Source organism: Spea bombifrons, chromosome 5, assembly GCF_027358695.1.
Source record: "Spea bombifrons isolate aSpeBom1 chromosome 5, aSpeBom1.2.pri, whole genome shotgun sequence".
Classification (NCBI taxonomy): domain Eukaryota; kingdom Metazoa; phylum Chordata; class Amphibia; order Anura; family Pelobatidae; genus Spea; species Spea bombifrons.
Genome location: NC_071091.1, coordinates 52,377,746 through 52,399,481, shown reverse-complemented (window position 1 = coordinate 52,399,481; position 21,736 = coordinate 52,377,746). Strand labels below are relative to the sequence as shown.

The 21,736-nt window shown below is 39.5% G+C and overlaps 1 protein-coding gene across 5 annotated transcripts in view; it reads left to right on the top strand.

The window, feature by feature from the left end:
* Positions 1-12,494, top strand: part of RELCH (RAB11 binding and LisH domain, coiled-coil and HEAT repeat containing) — a 47,876-nt gene extending 35,382 nt beyond the window's left edge. For 4 of the 5 annotated variants that reach the window (XM_053466142.1, XM_053466140.1, XM_053466139.1 and 1 more), the window contains 6 exons: positions 140-203; positions 634-772; positions 1,836-1,952; positions 4,835-4,923; positions 6,553-6,623; positions 11,562-12,494. In XM_053466142.1, the coding sequence (XP_053322117.1) occupies positions 140-203; positions 634-772; positions 1,836-1,952; positions 4,835-4,923; positions 6,553-6,623; positions 11,562-11,682 (601 nt within the window). In that variant the 3' untranslated portion in view covers positions 11,683-12,494. Of the gene's footprint in view, positions 1-139; positions 204-633; positions 773-1,835; positions 1,953-4,834; positions 4,924-6,552; positions 6,624-11,040; positions 11,158-11,561 lie in introns of all 5 variants that reach the window. The other variant, XM_053466141.1, reaches the window with a different exon arrangement.
* The last annotated feature ends 9,242 nt before the right edge of the window (positions 12,495-21,736 follow it).

Below are 21,736 nucleotides of genomic sequence, written 5' to 3'. Positions count from 1 at the left end.
AAATGAGGTGATAAATTCTTGACAATGCAGTGAGCTAAAGCATAGTATAGTTATCTTTTCTAATTCTTTTTTTTTTTACTAAAAGCTTATTCCCGATTAATTGTGTCATCTATTTGCTTATTTGTGCATTCTGTTGCAGCTCTGTAAGAATTGCCACTATCCCTGCCTTTGGTACAATAATGGAGACAGTTACTCAGCGTGAGGTAAGAAGTTTCCACCTCTGTATGTTTAGCACACTGTAATGTGTTAAGCTTCAGTAGATGGCATACAGTGTGAAATGCGGCCTAATCAAATCCTTTAAAGCATTTATTCTTAAACTGGTCCTGTGTTTATTCTGCAGGTCCAAGCTACTAAACAATCATTAAGAATGATGAGGCAGATGGGGCCTGTTGGACAGTGTTGTGTGCAGGGAGGGGGCGGGTCAGACAGTGTTGTGTGCTTGATTTGCCATAGGTCACTTCTAAGCTTGATTGCAGTTTGCTTATTTTATTCTTCTTTTCTCAACGCTGGAACTTTTTATAATGCACATGTACTGTCGTGTGAACAATATATATTTTTTAATATATATATATATATATATATATATGAGGTTCTGTTTTGTTTCAGTTTCTGTTTTTCTAATAACTATTACAGCTTTTAGAGAGAGTGAAGATGCAACTGGCTTCATTTCTGGACGACCCTCAGTATCAGGATCAGCACTCCCTGCAGACAGAGATAATAAGGACGTTTGGGAGAGTTGGACCAAACGCAGAGCCGAAATTCCGTGATGAATGTGAGTAACACCTGGCATTAATCTGCAATGTTGTAAAGCTCTATTTCAGCAGAACTGTGGCTGAAATATGCATATAGCTAATGTAGAATCTAAAACAGAGCTTCACAGGAATAAGGTACTTTGGTTTCATATGCAGTATTTCGGTTGTGTAATTTAGGTTTTCCCTGCAGTGCACCTCCCGCTAGAAATGTTCCTTTAAGGAGGAAACACTACAGATTTTACATCCCAGCTTCCTTCTGGTCTGCTGCATAGAGCCCTGCGCGGGACAGTTTTCTTAATCCCGCTGTATTTCTGACCATTACCGCCCGCTCCCACAACGTGTGTGTTCCGCTCCCGCAGCATGTGTGTCCAATCCCGCCCACTTCCGCAAACATTCTCATTCACAGATACTCATTCATTCCCTCGATCATGCATACTTGCTCATACACCGTCCCCCACCCCCTTACCTGAACTGCGGATCTTGCAGTGCTGCTCGCAAGACTTCCGCAGGGGCTTCTGCTTTCTTCTGCAGGAATGGAGCAGGGTCATGTGATATAAAAACACTTGACTCCGCTGGGTTCCTGCTTTCCCAGGGCGAAACTAAAGACGCTGTGTGTGTGTGTGAGCAACGCAAAGGCAGCCTTGCGGGAGTGCGAGGTATTACCGGGACCCGCAGGTATATTGTGTTACCACCCACAACACACGGAATACCGTCTGCACCTGCAAGTTTTTTGACTGGTCCTGCAGGACCCACGTTCCGATACAGTCCTCTACTGCTGAACAACATATACATTGTTTCAGTCATATTTGAGTAGCTGATGCCCCAATCATTAAAATGAGATTTGATCTCCCACCCACTTTCATAGCCGTGTCCAATCAAATCTGTGTGAGGTTATCTGCCTCGCTCCTAGAGTTGTCTGCATAGATTTGTGCAACTTTGCTCATTGGATAAACCAGCTAGTGTTTTATAATGTGTACCATTATCCATTTTGTCATGTTTCAATGAAAGTTAATTTTTTATTTCACTTATATAAGTATAATGCCTAACCAAAACTATTGGTAACCGTCATTTATTTTATTTTAGTTGTCCTTCCTCACTTGCACAAGCTAGCTATGGTCAACAATCAGCAGTCTGTGGATTCCAAGAGACTGGACATTGCCACGTGCTTGTTTGAAGCATATAGTGCGCTCTCCTGCTGCTGTATCCTTCCTGAATCTGAATTTTTAAGAAGCATCTAATAGTCTTCTGTAGTATCGCATTCTGTATGAGGACATAAGCTACATGTCAAGTAGCACAGTTGGGAGTACATGTAACTTATATCTGCAGGATCAAGTCCATTCTTCCAATGATAATTATATCCACAGGGTGTGGTAGTACTAAAATGATGATTGTGACACTTTAGGTAACAATCCTACCTCGTAGAATCCACATAGCCCTCCATTGTAGTATAAAAAGTTATGTTTATTTTAAGCCATTAAAAACAATATTAAGCAGGCATAATACACTATCAACACAGCATACTTCCAGCATACACTGACCAGTTTTGGCACCAAAAGTACCATTCCCAAGGTGAATTAACAGTCACACCTCATGGTCATTATTTACACCTTCCCCTTAAAGGGTTATCTGGTGAAGACACGTGTCTAATCTGCTGGGTCAAGCCTTTTATATTTTTTATGTTAAACCTTCTCTTGCAACTTTAATGCGATCAGCGTCTGCAGAAACATTATAAAATAGTTAGGATCTCCCATATTCTACATGTTTTAATGTAAATCAGTGTGTATGATGTATGAAAAGTACTGTGGCCACATAACTTCCTGGACACTCTGAATTTAAATTTAGCTTGCATTGTTGAGCAAGACAAAATCTGTCTCTACATAAATGGTAAGCTTGTATTAATAAATGAGAAGTTCCTGTGTTGCTTCCTTCCCGATTCCTTCCTCTTTTTCATAGTTATCCAGTAGTTATTCTAAAGCATCCAGATGTACGTTAGGGGTCCTTTTTCCAGAAAGTGTTTTGCAAACAGGACTGAACTCTGAGTAAAATGATCTTTCATTACTCTAGATCAGCTTTTCAAATACTCAAAGTACAGTTCTTCTAACATTTCTCAGAACAGACTAAATGACCCAACTCTCATTGCCTCGAGTCTCGCAACTGTGTCTCGGCTCATAGTAGAACTTGGCACGTTGACGACCTTTGCACATACTAATCAATGTCTAGTAGGCTTGTGCCAATGGACCAAACACGATTCGCACAAATTTTTTGTTTCGTTTTTTTTCTCCATTTGTTTTCGGGCAGCAAATTCAGTTTCCTGCTCTCTCATTTTGGACTTTTTGCATTTTTTTTTCTCCATGCCGAGCAGCTCCTCTTCGTACCTTGAATCTTCTTGTTCTTCTATCTTCTTTCTTTATCTGCTGCTCCAAAAAAGTATTTGTTCTTCGTCTGCTGCTCTGTGGACAACTGGACATGACCTCCAATGAGTTTCTGTCAAAATGGCTGGGCTTCGGGGCATATCCTCTCCCCTAGTTGAAGGAACAGGGAGAGTGTGTGCCCAGAGGCCCTCCCCTTTTGCCGAAGTAACATCACATTGAATTTCTGTCAAAATGGCTGAGCTTCTGGGCACATTGTCTCTCCCGATTGGAGCAAGGGGAAGAAGATGTGACGAGGAGTGTGTGTGCCTGGAGGATTCAACCTTTTTCAGAAGTTCACCATTAGGGTATTTTACCGGAAGTTATGTCCTATTGTCCACGGAAAAGCAAACAAAGAATGAAGATGTTTTTGGATCAGCCAAGGAAGAAAGAAGACAGAAGAACAAGAAGATGCAATATAAGAAGCGGAGCCACGCTGCATAGAGACGGAGAGTGGTTGGTGGAGAAGGTAGGGGAGACATTCAGAGATGGTGTGAAAAAGAGTACCGTATTTTCCGGCGTATAAGACGACCCCCAACTTTTGCAGTTAAAATATAGAAGATTTTCTCGGGTTCAAAAGTCGTCTTATACGCCGGAATATACTGTAGGTAAGTGAAAGAACCAACAAAATTCAGAGCCCTTTGCGAGTGATGTTTCAATGTGTCCCTCCTAGTTTTCAGACTTGTACCAAAGTCTAATTTTTAGTAAATAGGCAAAAAAAGGGTGATGTTAAGAATTATTTTGATGAGCTTCTGTGATCTTGACAATTTCTGAGTGCATAGAGAAACATTTCATTCACTATAAACTAGGAGGGACACTCACTAAGAATTATTTTCATGAGCTTCTGTGATCTTGACAATTTCTGAGTGCATAGAATGCAAAAAAACAGAATGTTGCAGAATCTTGTAATACCTTTTTTATTGGACTAACAGTATTTAAAATCATAGACGAGCTTTCGGGACTTTATCAAGTCAAAAGCATTTCTGCGTGCATAGAGAAACATTTAATTCTCTATAATTATATAATTTATTTTTTAAGTCCATAAGTGTGTCACCTCTGTTTTCACAAACTTAAATTATTACCATTGTGAGCCATGCAGTTGCTGACTGGGAAGATGGGTCACGGTGAGAAGGCTGCTTGTACATTTGTGAGGACCTCTATCTTTGATTGGAGCCATCTGTATGTTCTGGGACTTCTCTATATTAAGGCTGGTCAGTAATCTGTCGGTCTTCTTTGGTAGTTGATAAGCAAAACTATCTGAAGGGTAAGGGAAATTTCCAATACCATGCGGACTCTTTATTATGTGTTGAAATACGCTCACAAAGCAATCCCTGATTGTAATTACACATCTGTTAAGGGCTAAAGAGGCAAAGAACCCAGTCTGTTCTAGTGACACAATTAGTCATGTGTGATCTGCCTCTAGTGTCAACACTCATACAGTGTTAGCTGAAATTTACTTTAGTATTATCGGCTCTAATAATGTATTTTCATTCTTTTGTCTTTTGGGCAAAGGTTAACTTTCATATGGCTATAATCCAGCCATGATAGTAGATTTACTGCGTGTTTATTTGAATGCATATAGATATTTTTTAAAATGCATTGTTTTACATATTATCCAGCTACATAGCTTTTACTAAAAAATAAGATGAAGGATCCTTAACGGTTTCTCCCTAGTTATTTCAGAGGATATATTGGTGAATCAGTTTTTGCCCGGACTTAGGTGTTTACGAGTTGACATGGAACATCTTTCCCCTGAACATGAGGTGAGCGGTAGTGTTTATATACCGTATTTGCTCGATTATAAGACGAGGTTTTTTCCAGAGCAAATGCTCTGAAAAATACCCCTCGTCTTATAATCAGGGTCGTCTTATAATCAGACCTCAAATAGGTCTGATTATGAGACTGAGATCCAGATCCCCCGCAGCGATGCAGAGGACCTGGATCCTCCTGTGTTAACCCCCCCCCCCCCCAATTTACCGGTGCTTCTGAGTCCCCGGTGCTTAGTCCGGGCTGCGTGTAGAGCTCTACGCGATACAATCGCGTAGAGCTCTACACGCTTCCCGGACTAAGCACTGGGGACCCAGATGCAGGGGACCTGGATCCTCCTGTGTTAACCCCCGACCCAACTTACCGGTGCATCTGAGTCCCCGGTGCTTAGTCCGGGCTGCGTGTAGAGCTCTACGCGATATAATCGCGTAGAGCTCTACACGATACAATTGCGTAGAGCTCTACACGATACAATTGCGTAGAGCTCTACACGCTGCCCGGACTAAGCACTGGGGACTCAGAAGCACCGGTAAGCTGGAGGGGGGGGGCATAACACAGGAGGATGCAGGGGACCTGCATCCTCTTGTGTTATGCCCCCTCCAATTTACCGGTGCTTCTGAGTCCCCGGTGCTTAGTCCGGGCAGCGTGTAGAGCTCTACGCGATTCACGTAGAGCTCTACATGCTGCCCGGACTAAGCACCTGGGGCTCAGATGCAGGGGACCTGGACCCTCCTGTGTTATGCGCCCCGCCCCAACTCAGAAGCACCGGGAGTGTTAAATGGGGGGTGTAAGGCATTTCTGGAGGCAGAATGCTCTGTGAAATGCCTTTTAACCCCTTTAATGCCACTCTGCCTCCTGAAATGCCTTAAACCTCCCTATATGCCACTCTTCCCCATAATATGCCTTTTAACCCTCTAAGTGCCAGAGTGGCATATAGGGTTAAAAGGGATATCATGGGGCACAGTGGCATATAGGGTTAAAAGGCATATCATGGGGCACTGTGGCATTTAGAGGGTTAAAAGGCATATCATGGGGCACAGTGGCATATAGGGGGTATAAGGCACTTCTGGGGCAGATGTGCATAACTGGGGGGCAGGTTGGAAAATAGAAGGAAATAAAACCAAAATATTTTTCTCAAGCATACCTTTTATTAAAAAAGGTGTTTAAATGAATTAACATTTACTGGTAAAACTTTTTTCCTATAGGGTCGTCTTATATTCAGGCTTTTTCTTTTTTTTCCTAAATTTAATATTAAGATTTGGGGGGTCGTCTTATAATCGAGCAAATACGGTATTTTATGAGCCTCTGTCTAAATATTCTGCATGCGTGTTTGTGCATCTTTTTTTCTCATGTTCCTTATTAGTCATAAGCAAAAATCAGGCAGAACTTTGTGTTTTGCCTATAAGTAGATGTGTTGATTTGTGCTGAGGAACCTCTGTTGCATCAACCTTTAATCTGCAGTTCTCATTTTTTTTAGTAAATGTTTTAGCATAGTTTAGCTGGGGCAGAAAGGTTATTTCTTATAAAACCGTTGGGGATGGTTTAGCAAATATAAAAATGTGTCCTTTCTTAGTTTGCAGAATGACACCATGGAATTAATGTTGACTTTTGTCTCTGTTCGCTAGGTTATTTTAAGCTCCATGATAAAAGAATGTGAACAGAAGGTGGAGAACAAGACGGTCCAAGAGCCCCAAGGGTAGGTGCAGGTTCTATTCATTTTGAATCAGCTGTATGGTAATGGTATGTGTATTACTTCCTTAATACTGCTTGAATTGTCGATTACTTAATTCCTTATATTATATAAAATATGTGACTGTTTATATTTTGTACAAAGTTTCATTTACTCATTTAGGTTTTGTTTGTTTTCTTCTGATTTCCGTAAGAAAATCATCTTTTGAAAGGAATTGAAAGTAAATGTAGAAATAAAATGGCTTTGTGTATTCTGGATAAGTAAGTTCTGATTGCTCAGGCCTAGCAATTTTAAAAAAAATAAAATAAAATAGAACATGAAAACATTAAAGATTTTGTGTAACAAGAGTGATCTATACAAAGTAGGGATCAAGAATGTCTGAAACCACGTTTCTTCTCGGTAAGCAGATGTTTCATCAAGATTCTGCAGCCTGACATAGTTCACATTTCCTATGTATGAAGTCATTTTGTAGTTTACATTAATACATTAAATATATAAACATTCCTTCCAGAGCAGCAGGAAGTAAGAAAAGGTCCCTGCCTTTCTAAAAAGCAGAAGGGGGTGGCATTTGAAGCGCATACCTTTTATAGCACAAGTACATTAATGGATATGATAGCCGTGTGGTCCCTTTTAAATTTTTGTGTTGTATAATCTGCAAACATGTGGGGGAATTCTGCATCTCCTTGCACATTTTATACTCTCCTTCGGTCGGCGCCAGCACAGGCTAGTGGAATGCTGGGGACTAGGCTTGCAAATGTGTGGAAAGTCCTCCCATTGACTTCAATGGCGGCATTTTCCAGCCACTGATTAGCAGCTTCAGGCAGTGGCGAGGATAGACGAGTAGATAGGGACCCTTAGTGCTTTATTTAATTTTTTTAAAAGGTATTTAGGATGCCGCCAGGTGCAGTGAAACAGAATTTTTTTGTGTGCAAGTACACCAATAACTAATATTTTAATACTAGTGATTTAAGGACCAAACCTTTTGAGCCTAAACATTCCAGAAAAGACTTTCATTCTACACATTCACATTCCTAGGTTTTCTAATGGTTAAGTAAGCCTAAACTATATAAAACCGCAATAAGTCAGCCTGCAGTATACCCATCCCAAAATACTGCTGTATTAGGTGCCTCCTCCTGTAAGGGTACAGCCAAAAAAAAACAATTTAGTGTAGGAAACAATAAAACTGACATCGTTCAACAGAAATGTGTGTGTGAGATTCAATATTTTGTCCTTTGTCCATTTCTTTTACATTTGTGTTATTTTTGTTATAGCCTTGATTTTTATTATTTTATTTCTGCCGTAAAGACTACCACGTGCAATAATGTACTGATATTTCTGATATCACGGTTTGCTAGATACAGGTTTTTTGTTTAGCTGTCAGGCCATGTACCGTCATATTATAGGTTTAATGTCAGATCCTTGGGCCATATTTACTTTTACAATTGAGTACATCATCTTTATTTGATGATGTGTGGCTGTTGCTCTGTAAAGGTCCCTGTGATTGGGAAGTTATATGTATGGAAATGTATAAAGAACTTTTAGAATTGTTTTTCAAGCTCTTGTGATCTGCATTTGTTGTGCTAAATGCCTTTTTTCTTACAGAATGCTGACCTACTTATTCTATCCTTGCAATTTTACATCCTGGGTTTATATCAAGTGAAATGTAAACTGGCAGCTTAAAATAGATGCTCATTCAGATTTCCTTCCTTGTGCACAGTGAAATGGCATCCTGTGTTGGTTTCAGCGGGGACATTCCAGCCATAGTATTTATTAATTCACATCATATGAGTGTCCCCTTTAAATTAACCCCCCATCCCCATCGGTATGACTGATATACCAGGTCCGTCATGAAAAAACATGGTTCTACAATTCCCTTGAAGTACTAGTCCTTGTGAATGATGCATTTTGCGGTGGCACTGCTGTTGCTGACCGGTCCATGACCAGAGCAGCCAATCTACAGCCAATTACCCTTGTTTACAAGCATGTTTTTAAATATATTTTTAATTTTTTTAGTTTTGATAGTGGGGGACTTTGGTTTAGTTAAGGGTTAAAAATTTTTTTTTTAAAAAAGTCTTAAAACGTAGAGTGGTTTTAAAATATGGGTTATTTGGAACCACAATATATTTTTGGTATTTGTCTGTATTTGCACTAGCAGTGCATAATTGTATATACCTGTGAATGACCCAAAGTGGACGTGCGAGTCGTTATCAGGACCAGCTTTAGGTGTTCGGGCACCCTGTGCGGCTACCCCTGTGGTGCCCTTCTCCCTTTATTGCCCCGGGTCCTTTTTGTCCCCTTCTTTACTGTACCTCACCTTTTTTCCTCCCTCATGTAGGTCACGTATAAAACAAACACATGGAAACACAGAATTGCAGGTATAGATCAACTGGCTATCACACACAAACTCAGCATTAAAAGTATAGATCAAATAATGCATGGAAATCCTAAATTGGAGACATAGGACACACATACCCCAAATGTCAGACACGGAACCCAGATTAGACACATAGGTCTTGCCCCGGAACCCAGATTAGACACATAGGGCTTGCCATGTTTTTCCCTCAAACAGCCTGCGTCACTTCTGCACCTCAACACTTACAGGTTGCATGCTAACACACAAGCTCTTACACATTGCATGCTAACACGCGTATGCATGCATACATACAAACTTATTCATACTACTTACTTTTGCATCTTTGTGTTGAAGACACAAACTTTTGCTTCTAAAAACAGTTCTAATAAAATGCACATATTCTTTATATTATTGTATATACCTCTCGACAATGCTGTTTATGCACAGCTATAGGCCACTCCATTTCTTGACTTGGACACCCTTGATATATATATATATATATATATATATATATATATATATATATATATATATAATATGTATGTGTGTGTGTATATATATGTATATGTGTATATACATGTGTATATATATCTCTGTATTTCTATAAATTGTGTTTTTGTATGGGAAAAGAGTGAGCCTACCTGGGCGCAGATGCACGTGAGGAGCTAAATGCCGCTTGTGTGGAGGAGTTTGACTACTCATGCTGAGCCACATACCCCCCCAAGTGTCCCTGTTTTCGATCCTTTGATCTCTCTGTCCCAGGGAGTGGAGGTCTGTGCTACTGCGCTGATCCTCTATGCCTAACCGCTCTGGAATCTACCACTCCTGCCTCAGGTCCCATCTCTCCTCTTATCTACCCACGCCCCCTGATTTGGACACCTGAATTGTTCCGGTTATGCTTATCCCCCCTTTTGTTGAGCCAGGAGTTTGGTATTAGTTCACACATATTGGTGCCTGGATGCAGTATTTCTTCAGTGCCAGTAATCTTGGGCTCATTCATGACCCCATATGTTCATACACACAGTAACACCATTCACTAACACACACTCTAACAACATATACTTACACATACTCACACTCTCCCTTTCCTATCATTCTCTCTCTCACTTCTCCTTCTCGTCCCCTCATCCACAGCTCTCCCCCTCAAGCGTGGTGCCTTTTATTTTTCATTACATGTTTGCCTCTGGGCTTCTTCTATAACTGGGTTGCCAGGGTTCGGTTTGTTTCTCATATAGTAACACCAGGGATGGTTTTTCTAAACCTACTTGTGATATGAAATGTACAGACACAGTAACATTATAATGTAAAAAAACGTTATTCAGCGAGAAAGCTATGATTAGCAGCACTTATTGCAGGGTCCATTTAAATTAACAAATTGTCTTTTACAACGGGAAGTTCCCTCTCTTTAGCCACACGCGTGCTGCTTCCCTTTATAACATCTTCCTCTTTTATATGTTTTTGGATTCCATTTTAAGTAATTCATCTGCTAGCATGAATTGGTAAGAATTGACTCTTTTAAAAATGCTTATAGTTTTTACATACCTTATTGGACATTTTCACTAAACTGGAAGTTGTGGAGAATTGTGAACATTTGGTAGTCTCCCATTTTATGCCAAGCACAATTTTTAGGTTAGCCATTTATATTGGTTAAACGGGACCAACTAAAACGTTTAGGTTTTGTTTTTAATCTGATTTTTGATTTGGCCATCGGTTTGATTATCGTAAATTTTATTTGATATTGTCATTATGATGATTACTTGGGTTTTAATCCAGTACATGCATATTTTGTATATACAGTTCTAATGTGTGTTTCTTAGCCAACCGTGGTAGTTATGGATGTCATTTTAGATTCTTTCTATTTTTTATGATCGTATTAAATTACCAAAGCCAAACGTTCCAGGCTGGTGCTAGAGCATGTGATGCTTGAGAGATAAAGCTGGCTGAGAACGCTCTGCATTACTCCTTCAGTGCTGTCAGTTCCTTCTCTTACTTGTTCTTAGCTTCTTACTTTGTTGTCCTCTCTGGAACGCACTATGCTTCTTCTCTCAGCTTTTCTTGCTCTCATTCCAGAATGCTCTCAGCTTGTCTTTTTCCGGCAAATCTGTTTTCCATGTCGTCATGTGCACGTGCTCCAGCCTGGAACGTTTGGTCTCTGTCCAAGTCAGGCGCTGAAAAGAAGGGTTAGAAGTGAGTTTTTCTATTGTTAAATTGTGTGAGTTTATTGCATTTTTACTTGATTTTGTTTTCTTTAATCTGAGCTTTTCAAGTCACAAGCTGCCCGTTAGCGTCACAATGAATAAACCTGACTTATCTTTTCTGGCATCAATTTTAAGGAACAGAGTTGGATTTTATTGGCGCTTCCTGTTGTCATTTTGAATTCGTTTTCAATGTATCTTGTCTAGTGCAATATTCTAAGTGTAGATACTTGATGTAACTTGGATGGCTTGGTAAATTATTGTAATTTTTGTTTTAACAACCTTTTTGTCTTTTCTGTAGCCAAATAGCAGTTACAGGCATTTATACCAGTGATCAGGGCTGGATGAATTCTTTAAAAATATATATATTTATACTTTAATGTATCTCTTTTTCAGTTCCATGTCCATTGCTTCAAGCCTTGTGAGCGAAGATACAAAAACAAAGTTCTTGAACAAAATGGGTCAGCTGACAACTTCTGGTGCGATGCTAGCAAATGTTTTTCAGCGGAAGAAATAAATTGCTTTTCCTACCAGCCAATAAAACACTAAAATGGACCACATACTCCTTGGCTCCTCGTACTTGAAGTACTTGCCTTTTTCTTTCTTTACCTGTCTTATGTTTCTGTAATATATTTTATCTAAAACTCCAAAGATATTTGCACTTCAATAAAATATCAGCATGTCTGATTTTTTTTTTTGGATGGGGGATTAACTCTGTAGTTTAACATTTAAATAGAATAGTTAGTCTTTACCATGTCTGTCTGTGTTTGATTTTTTTTTTATATATATATATATATACATATACACATATAATATATATAGTGAAAAGTATTTTTTCTGATTACAAAATAACTGTTCACGATTCTGCTGTACTGCACAAATTGCAATGGTACTTAACTAATTTACATTTAAATTAATTGCCATGAAGTAATAAAGTGAAAGATAGCTATGTATTTAAATTATGGAAGAAAAAAAAAAAATTTTTGTTATTTTTAAATTAACAAGAAAAGCAGAGACCAGCGCTACCCTGTGCCTTTTTTGGATTCAATCCTTGTGGACTACACTGGAGTAAAAGTCATATGAAACACTACAGAATCCATTTATATTTGTGGGTTTATTGTTTCCATCATCTTGTAACCATGTATCCCACTACAAAGGTCTGATTATTTATTGCAAGAATAAATGATATAACAATTTCTATGTGCAGTAACGGCACTGGATCGCAATGTGCTAAAATTCATCAACATATTAATACCTCACTGTTGAAAAATATGTGAGTCTCCAGAATACCTTTTTGTCTCTACAAATAAACATCTTGTTTACCTAAAAGTGGCACAATTGTATATTTCTAATGTTTAATCACTTATTTTTATATCAGTGAGCGTACATTTAATTTATTGAACGTGGAAAAACGTGATAGTTTATCCGCTTTACACTAAATAGCCAAATCCTGGCATATGAAGCGGATAAGAGAATTAAGTGTGACGTATATGTACGGCTGAAACAGTGTTAACGAAATGGTTTTTCCGTTACAGTGATAATTCCAATTTGTTGTGCTGCGTAGTAGTTTAGGAAAGAAATGTACAATTTCGGAGCCCTTATAATCCAGTTGTAGGTGATAAATCTCCCTTAAAACATATGTAGTTGACTCTTTGTAGTTACTAGTTTCCCCTTGCTTCTTGCAATATAGCAGTTGTATATTTTATGTTTAGATTGACAGATTTACTGAAGCCTGCAGTACTCATCAGTAAGGGGCAGTAAATATTTAAATGGGGATTAAATGCTCGGGATTCTGTTTTTCATTCCATATCATTTTTGTTGTTTTTATTCAAAAAAGGTAAAACACTGCTGGCTTACTGTATTGTCTGAACCCGAAAAGGATACAAAGCTTTCTTTTTCTTCAAGTTGCGAAAGACAAACTATCTTACCTGTGAAAACATAATACAAATACTGAGTGCACTGTTTTTGTTTTTTTTTCATAAATATAATTTTTCCTCAGTGAATTGCAAAATAATTCCACAGAATTATTAAATGGCTCTAAACAAATTTTATAAAAATATTCTAGTAATTTTTCATATGTATATATTTTGCCATAATCCATTGTGTCTTTACATCTTCTGTTGTGCCATGTGAGTAAGTGGCCTGAGAGATTGAAGGAAATGATATTATTACCAATAGGCAGCGATTCTCCATGTGCTGACTATTCCAGTCCGAAAACATTCATGTTTGTCGGCGAATCTATCCCGATATATTTATCCTGAACTTGTTTTCCCTAACATATGCTCATCTCTGAGCATGCGCTGTATGATAGAGGACTGTTTTTCATAAGAGCTGTATAAGTAATCTAGTGAATTTTTTTTTTGTTCTGTTCAAATAAAGACATAAAAAAATGATGAAACTGTGTTTTCAATGCACTATATATGTGGCCTCGCTAATTGTTACCTTAAGCAATGGCACTAGCATCCCATGGAGCGCATCTGTTGCAACTAATTTGTTCAGTCTCTAGTTTTAATTATATTAAATTTAATTTGTTATATATAAAAGGGCCACATGTCCCAGACCACATCCTAAACAAAAATGCATATTAAATAAGGAAAACTGACCTAGCCGTATTGGTCCATATGGTGTCTTTTGTCAATGGTGATAACTTTTTTTGGGCAACAAGTAGATTAAGTAGGGTTGCATAAGCTTTTGGGAACACAAAAGTCTCTTCTTGAACTGATTCTGAACTAGTAAGAGACCCCTTAAGAACACTTTCTATGTTGGCCCAATGATGTGTGATCTTCAAACTAAAGACCCCTGTATACACTACTCCAAATATCATCATGCCAGTTGGTGGATATGATCTGCCACTGTTTAATCAGACTGTTCCTTAAATAAATTAGCTGGAAAAACATGTAACTAAAAACAATGGATGGATTTCATGCTTCAATAGAAACTAGACGAAAAGGGAAGTTTGGCAGAGAGGCGGTATTCAAACCAATTTATTCAAAGGTTGTAAGATCAACAGATCACATTATCCCATCACATCTCTATGGCTTGTTTACCATAGTGTCATGCAGACTATTACATTGATCCCTGAGATAGTTTGTATATGTTGCATCTGGTGGCCTTTGAAAAGATAAGATAAGGAATTAGATAAGGGTAGTTGTGCCACCTTCTGCCACAGATATTGGTTTTCCTTCATTAAAATAATGTTTTTAATAAAATAACTTAATTTATAGATACCACTCCTATGCCTTATGGAAAGATAGATTGGTCAGGAAACAGAATGAAAAAGGCATGTGGAGGTACAGACAGAGAACATACTCAATGAATAACACATACCTCTCTCAACACTCCCAATTTTCAGTCACTGTCCTGCTTTTGCCGGCAGGGGACGCATGGGTTGGTTGGAGATCCTCTGATCTCCCCTGACCAGTCCATGTGATAGATCAGTGGTGGTCCGTGATATAGCACTGACAACCATTGAAGCACCCACATGGCTTCCTCAAGACTATAATGTGGCAAGGTGGCTATTCTGATAATGAGGGGGGTTGCTGTCCTGCACCCCCCCCTGCTGTTTATCATACCCCTCAATACAGGTGTTTCAGATTTGTACACCTGAAATGTTGTGGGTATGAAAATGTGTATAACTTGAGCTGGGAAATATAGATAGCCAAGTAGGTCAATTACATTTAACTAGTGCTAATAAGTAATGAGGAAGCCCTTATTGTAGTTCTGATCATCACACTTGTGTTCCCAGGATTGTGAAAGCTTGCCTAGTAAAAACCAATAGTTTCATATCTGCAATACAAAACCAGAGGTGAGTCCGCATGCTTTAGTTTTTTCAAAAAGGGGAAATAGTCATTCTATAACTAATCTAAGATTTCCAAATAAAAACCGCTGTACAATGTGAAATTGCTTCAACAAAATATTCCATGGTGAATTGTTGTAATGATATTTATCTCATGTTTACAATTTAATAAGGCATACAGCACATCTCTAAATCCCACCTGTTGTTGTTTTTTTTTTTTGCGTTATTCCTAGTTAAAATTGCTAGTTTATGTTATTCGCTTTTCTCGCATTTTTATACTTTGGGTTCTCCATTCTAAACAGAAATACAGATAAGTGCTGCATTTTCTCTGCTTCCTCTAAGCTACCTACCCTCGCATACCTTTTTTTCGCTGACAATGCCATTTTCTCTTCTTCTTGGGGCTTGGCACATCTGTATATCCGTGTAACCTGCCACACTTTGCTTTTATCTGCTTCCCTACCGTCCTGTCCCAGACTCTGCTTTTATTTTATTTGTGGTAGTGTTCTGTTTTTACAATCCCCTGCCACTTCTCTAGAAACTTTAATTGACCTTCTTTGCACTGAAAATAGCCCATATTGTTTGCTTCCACTGCAGTCTCGGTTGAACAATACCAATGTTTGCATATTTTCTCATGTCTAACAAATTGTCTACAATTTTAAATGTTTTTGTGTTTGAATAAATTCTGTCTAATAGAACAACGATCAATGGACACAGCTCAGCTGCCATCATTTAAACATCAACCAGTCAGCTGTTTTAATTTTGAATGTAAAAATTGATTTAACAAGAAATAAAAACTCAATGGTAAGAAAAACTCAATGTGACAAAGAACAGAAAAAAACAATGAATGTTATGGCCCATTTGACCATTTCCCCTTAGTCACCCTGTTGGGGTCTTTCACAGTTTCTCTTTCCTTAACTCTCATTGTTAATGAGATGCAATAGAGTATACTGGCCTAGGCTAGCTTCTTAGCTAACAAGGTCCATTGCACGTCACTACTTAATGGACCATTTAAACTGGCCTATTTACACAAGACAGCGCCGCCTCCCTAGTATGTTGTACCTTGTGCCACGAGCCCTTTTGAGGTGGAGTTTGCCTATATAAAGCCATATCCTGTAGGCTGTGGTACAACATGAATACATACCTACCAACAGTTCTGGTGTTTATGGGACAGTTGCAGATAGCTGCCCCACTGTCTCATTGTTTTCAGAAAGTGGGCATCATCTGAACCAATTGATCTGCCTTTAAGTGACCAAGGGAGCTGTGTGTTGTTGCAGTACCAACCTATCTTGTAGTTCCCACCTTGCAAAGTAGCTAGGGCTGCTTCTGGAACTGGCCCCACTCCTCGCCACCTCCTGCCGCAATCCCTAAATTTATCCCCCCTCCCTGATTTCGACATTTTGAAACATTGGGCAGTATATGAATACAGCATTGCCCCTTTTTGCGTGTTGATCAAAACGCCATTGAAAAGTCGGTAGAGAAATAGTTATGTTGCTAACCAAACATTGGCAAATATACCTTACTCTGGTTTTCATCTCAAATCCTTTTTGTGCAAGAGCTCGCAAAATAAACAAAAGGCTATAGCTTTCTTTCGGTAAACAGTGGGTCGCTTAATCCTGATAGGGAATTTCCAGCCAGTTATTTAACAGTTACTTATCTTGATTATCTTGTCGTTTTGACAGTCTGAATGCAGCTCTGTAAGTAAACCGCCTATGTTTCCATAAATTTTAGTGTAGCTCAGAAAACTGGTTCTGTATACTTGCTTACCAAACGGGGAGTTAACAGGGTTGGTCCTAGGCTACCTTGCCCAGGCTACTAAAGGCACATAGCTGGTGGAGGAGTAGACTTAGAGCCCTGGAAATAATGTATCAAATGTTCTGTTTAGGACAATTATGTACAATTATTGATTATTAGCAAATCAGAATGAATATTGGTTGTGTTATTAGACCAATATTTTGTCTCTTGTTGAGATCTCTGTAGGTCTGCATAAAATAATGTTATGGTCAGGGTAGTGGGTATTTGAGGACCCTTCCACAGCTTGATTGTCACCAAGGGTGTCCTTCTGTCCATCATCCGTCAAGCTGGTTGCTTATGAATTTTCAATAAATGTGTGTCCATCCCTTACTCGATTTGTACTTCAATTATAGGTAAGCATGTCAAATACATTGAGTATGTAAATGAACATAGCAGGCAGTCTACACAAGATGCCTGAGTGTTGTTTATCACCCTGGATAGATAAAACACTATTCCAACAATTTGCCAAAGTTTTATTTAATCCTTTCTTAAATACTTTTATATCATATATCATAAATTACATACAAAGTCACCAAACATGGGGACAGTTTTTTTTTTTAGTGCTGACTTGTGATGTTACATTACGTGACCCCACTGAGGATTCTCATCCAGCATACAATTACCCAGGCACTGTGACTATTGCTCGTATGCGGTCGATAGCACTAAAGCATCGGGGCGACTTATGGGCATAACTGGGAACTTTGAGGCTCTGGCTACTCTGAGCCCTCCCTCTATGGGGGAGTGGCTTTGTAGGGGCCGGGTTATCGGCATGAGGGTCAAGGATATTACATTTTTATAGGGGTGGGAGGGGAATATGATGCGGAGTGCGCATGCCTAAACACTGCTGCAGTGAATGACAGAGATTTACAGCCATCACCTAGAGATGCAAGAAAACCTAGAGAGTTTCCACAAGCAACATGTCCCACGGTGCCACATTTGTCCCCAGATTATCAGTGCCATCTTTGCCCCCAGACAGCTTGCCTGTGCCATCATTGCCCCAGACAGCTTGTTAGCGGCCTCAGTTTCTCTGTGCCATCTTTGCCACCAAACACCCTGCCTGTGCCATCTTTGCCCCAAATCGGCTTGTGCACACACACAAACACCTGCACAAGTATACATACATATTCATTCTCATACGCACTCTGTCTCGAGCATTTTATGCTGTAACTACTAGGTAACCATAGCTCTTAGATTTTTACATCTGGCTCGTAGTTTTGTATGATGTTAAAAAGATTTTAGATGAACATATTCCTTCCTGGCACCCTAAAAACTAAGACAATTGGCTAATGTGTCTGTCTTCTATCTTCTACATAGCATTGCCAAGCCTTGTGTCAGTTTGTGTGTTTTCAATTCATTCTAGATTGTAAGCTCGTGTGAGCAGGGCCCTACTTGTTATGTTATGCCCTGTTTACCCATTGCACGGTGCTGTTGAATATGATAGTATTTTATAAATCAATAAATAATAACGTTTCAAATTCTGATATCATGTACATTTATGTATGGATACCTTCCCATGGTATATGGCAAACCTTTTGTGCTGTTATCATAGTCTCATATATACCCTTATTCATAATCTAAATACAAATGTAATATGGAGCACTACAAATCCTGACCGCACCCTATTGGAATGGGGGAATCGCATGAAATGTAATTCTTGACAAATGTTACATTTTAAAATAGGATTTCCCTATGAGAATCACCTCAAGCCAGTATTAGGGGGTTTCCCAATGTGCCTGATCTTTGTGTTAGTTCACGTGAAAGATTTTCATACTTAGTAATTTGGATACATTGCCAACACTTTGAAGGCTATAGGTATGTATCAATTGGTATTTATTTGAGCTATTGTTGTTAGTAAATTGCTGCACTTTTGCAGGTTTACATAACACCCAACGGTCCGGATGTTGTCCCACTGTGCTGCTCCATTGCGCTTTTGTGGCAAGTAGGGAGCATGGGATGATTGGGGAGATTACAAGATCCCTCCTGACCAGCCCAACCAGCTGTAACATTGACGTCTGTGCTTTTGTAACACAGACCACAGCCCTCACCACGCCTCCTAATGAGGGACTAAACCTGTGCGCTTAGATATGATGTCATATCCAAGTGTTCTGCTTCAATGTGTTGCCAGGTAGTAAGTTAAATTCATGGTTCTGCCCATTGCAATGCTTCCAATCACACCTTCACCCTCAACAAAAGTACTCTTTCTTGGGCACCTGACATGGGGGTATCCATTTGTTTATTAACGTTATATAAGTACTTTGAATCCTGAATAAGCCTTGAGTTTCATGTAGCCCAGAGCATATCTTCAGCAAAAGAAAGTAGAAGAGATAGGTCAGCATTGGCTTTTGTTTTACTTTCATTGTCTCTTTGGGACCTTACATGCAAAGTTTTGATCTGGATAGCTATTAAGTCTGTTACATGAGAAGTGCATGTAGCCAACGCATACTCAACTAACCACTTCATTAGTTAAAGAGGACCGTGCGAAACTGAGCCACTGTTCAGGACACCTGGTAGCCTGGGAATAAATCAGAATATTGACAATGTTGAACACCTGATCTGTTGTTTTCTTAGTCCAGCATACTATCTCAAGAAACCATTTCATACTCCAGGTGTTCCTTGTCTCCTGTATATTTCACAACTTTTAGGCGTTCTTTATATTAAGGAAAACAAGCTCGTAAATTAAAGTGTATACATCGGTGTAATCCGAAGCTTCCCATGTCAATAATGACAATGAGTTAATAAATGATTTCTTGAACCTCCTTGGTCCACTGTTAAGACATGATCCCCAAGGAGTTTGTACAGTGTACTGCTGAAATATGACACAGATTAACAGCTGCTGTGGTGTCATGTTTATATGGAATCTAACATCTGAAATAATAAAATAGATTTTATGCCAAAGGAGAATGAGTTGATGGATAATTGTTTGTGTAAATGCAATCAAGTATCTAAGAATTGACATTTTGTTGGTGAATATGCCAGGCCTGGTGCCCATACCTGGTAACTTCTCGGCTCCTGCTACCCCGGAGCCTTCCTTTGCGGGACGCCGCTAGGACTGCACACTGACGTCGGCAGGCGGTCCCGCTGACATCAGGTGAGTTCCTGCTGACATTGGGGGCGGTCCCACTGATGTCGGTGAGCGTTCCCGCTGACGTCGGGGGGGGAAACACCCCCATGTAAAGGAAAAATGGGCAGGGAGCAGGGCGTGTCAGGGCCCCGCTCCCGCAACCCGGAGAATTTGGGTATTGGCCTGGAGAACCGGAGGAGCAGCGCTCACCCGGCAATCTCCGGGTCAGTTCCCAGGTATGCAGGTGCCCCATGGGGTTTTTTTTAGATCTGGACTTTTTCAAAGGGGCTTTAAATTTGCTCTTCCACTAAAGCAACGCATTAATTGGATTCTCTAATATGTTAAGCAAATAAACCCTAGTAGTTCTGTCATTTATTTTTCTTGTATATGTGCAGTGCCAATCACTCTTCCAAATTCTATACCCCAGGAGTTTTAAGCAATGCCTACAATAAGCACATACCTCCGGAGCCAGTTAAACAATGGGTATAAGAATGGTCATGTTCCACTAATTTCCATGAGATCGGTAGGGTTATTGTGTAGTTGGTAGCAGGGATAACAAAGCAAATAACACCTACCTTCTCACTAAAGCCCGTCTCTGCAGCTATGGCAAACCCCTTTTCCCCCAAAGGTTGATTCCCATGTGTGCTGGAACCTGAGAACTAAACCCAAAGGCATAGACAAACAATATAACATAGCAGCTCATTGAACGAGTGGTGTATGAATACACAAAAATAGTTCACAATTGGTGCAAAATTCTTGTTGCGTCACATGCACATATGCATGACACTGACAGAAAGCAGGGTCTGTGAACTGGGGTCAGGAGGCAGGACTGCCATCAGTAATGTTGGGGCCTCTTCATGCACCAATCTCCAGGAAGGGGCTATCAAAAGACAATGAGGGGTGCATGAAAGCTCTGTTGAGCCAGACACTTGTGTTTGCCTGGGCCCTATACATGGTCCTGTTAGTAGCTCTGTGATGGTGGCCCTGCCTAACAAGTAGGGGCCTGACAGTTGTGTAATGTTCTTTCAGTCTCATTTCCTTTTAATTTAAATGTGTATTTTTATTTTGTTAAAAAAGCAATACATGCTTCTGACATAAAACCTATAAGCATTTTGTTTATGTATCCTGGCAAATCATAATGATAATTCATGAGCCATTTAAAAAGGCAGACATCTAATAAGTTCATTCATGAATGGCACTGGGGATTTCCAGAGGTGTGATCGGCTTATTTTATTTGGACGTTAAGGATATCGGTTTTAACATGTGACGGTCCAAGTTCCACGTATATAAGCTGCCATAAAACACTTATGTGTGCAAAGTGTCCAACAGCCCTCTATGTGGGTGAAACAGGCCAGCCATGGCATAAAAGGTTTAATTCACACAGATTCCACATCAACAACAAGAGAGCAGAGACACCAGTGGCAGAACATTTTTGCCAAAATGGACACAGTATCAGAAACATCAGACTGGCTGTATTAATGGGACTGTTCAAAACTCAGAGGGAGAGAAAAATATGGGAGGTTAAATTAATACTCACATTTAACTCTTTAAATGCTGGCCTCAACCGGGATAGGGAATTTGTATCCCATTATCACTTTGTAGATAAACCAACCAGACAGGCACACAACCTGACCCCATTAGAGTTGTGAATACCTCCTGACACCTCCTTTTATGACTCCAATCCACCTCTGATTTTAACACTATTGACTGATCAAAGAACCTTGCCTTAGACATGTTGATGTTATCTGCTTCCCATTCTTAACCATGTTATTTGACTGATACTTAAAGAGAAGTCTTTCTCTTTGTTGTATAACATGCCTGATGAAGTGACCCGAGAGGTCTTGAAAGCTTGCAATCTATATTTACTCAGCCAATAAAGGCAGTGGTGGGATTCTTAAAAAATGATCGGTTCGCGCGAACCGT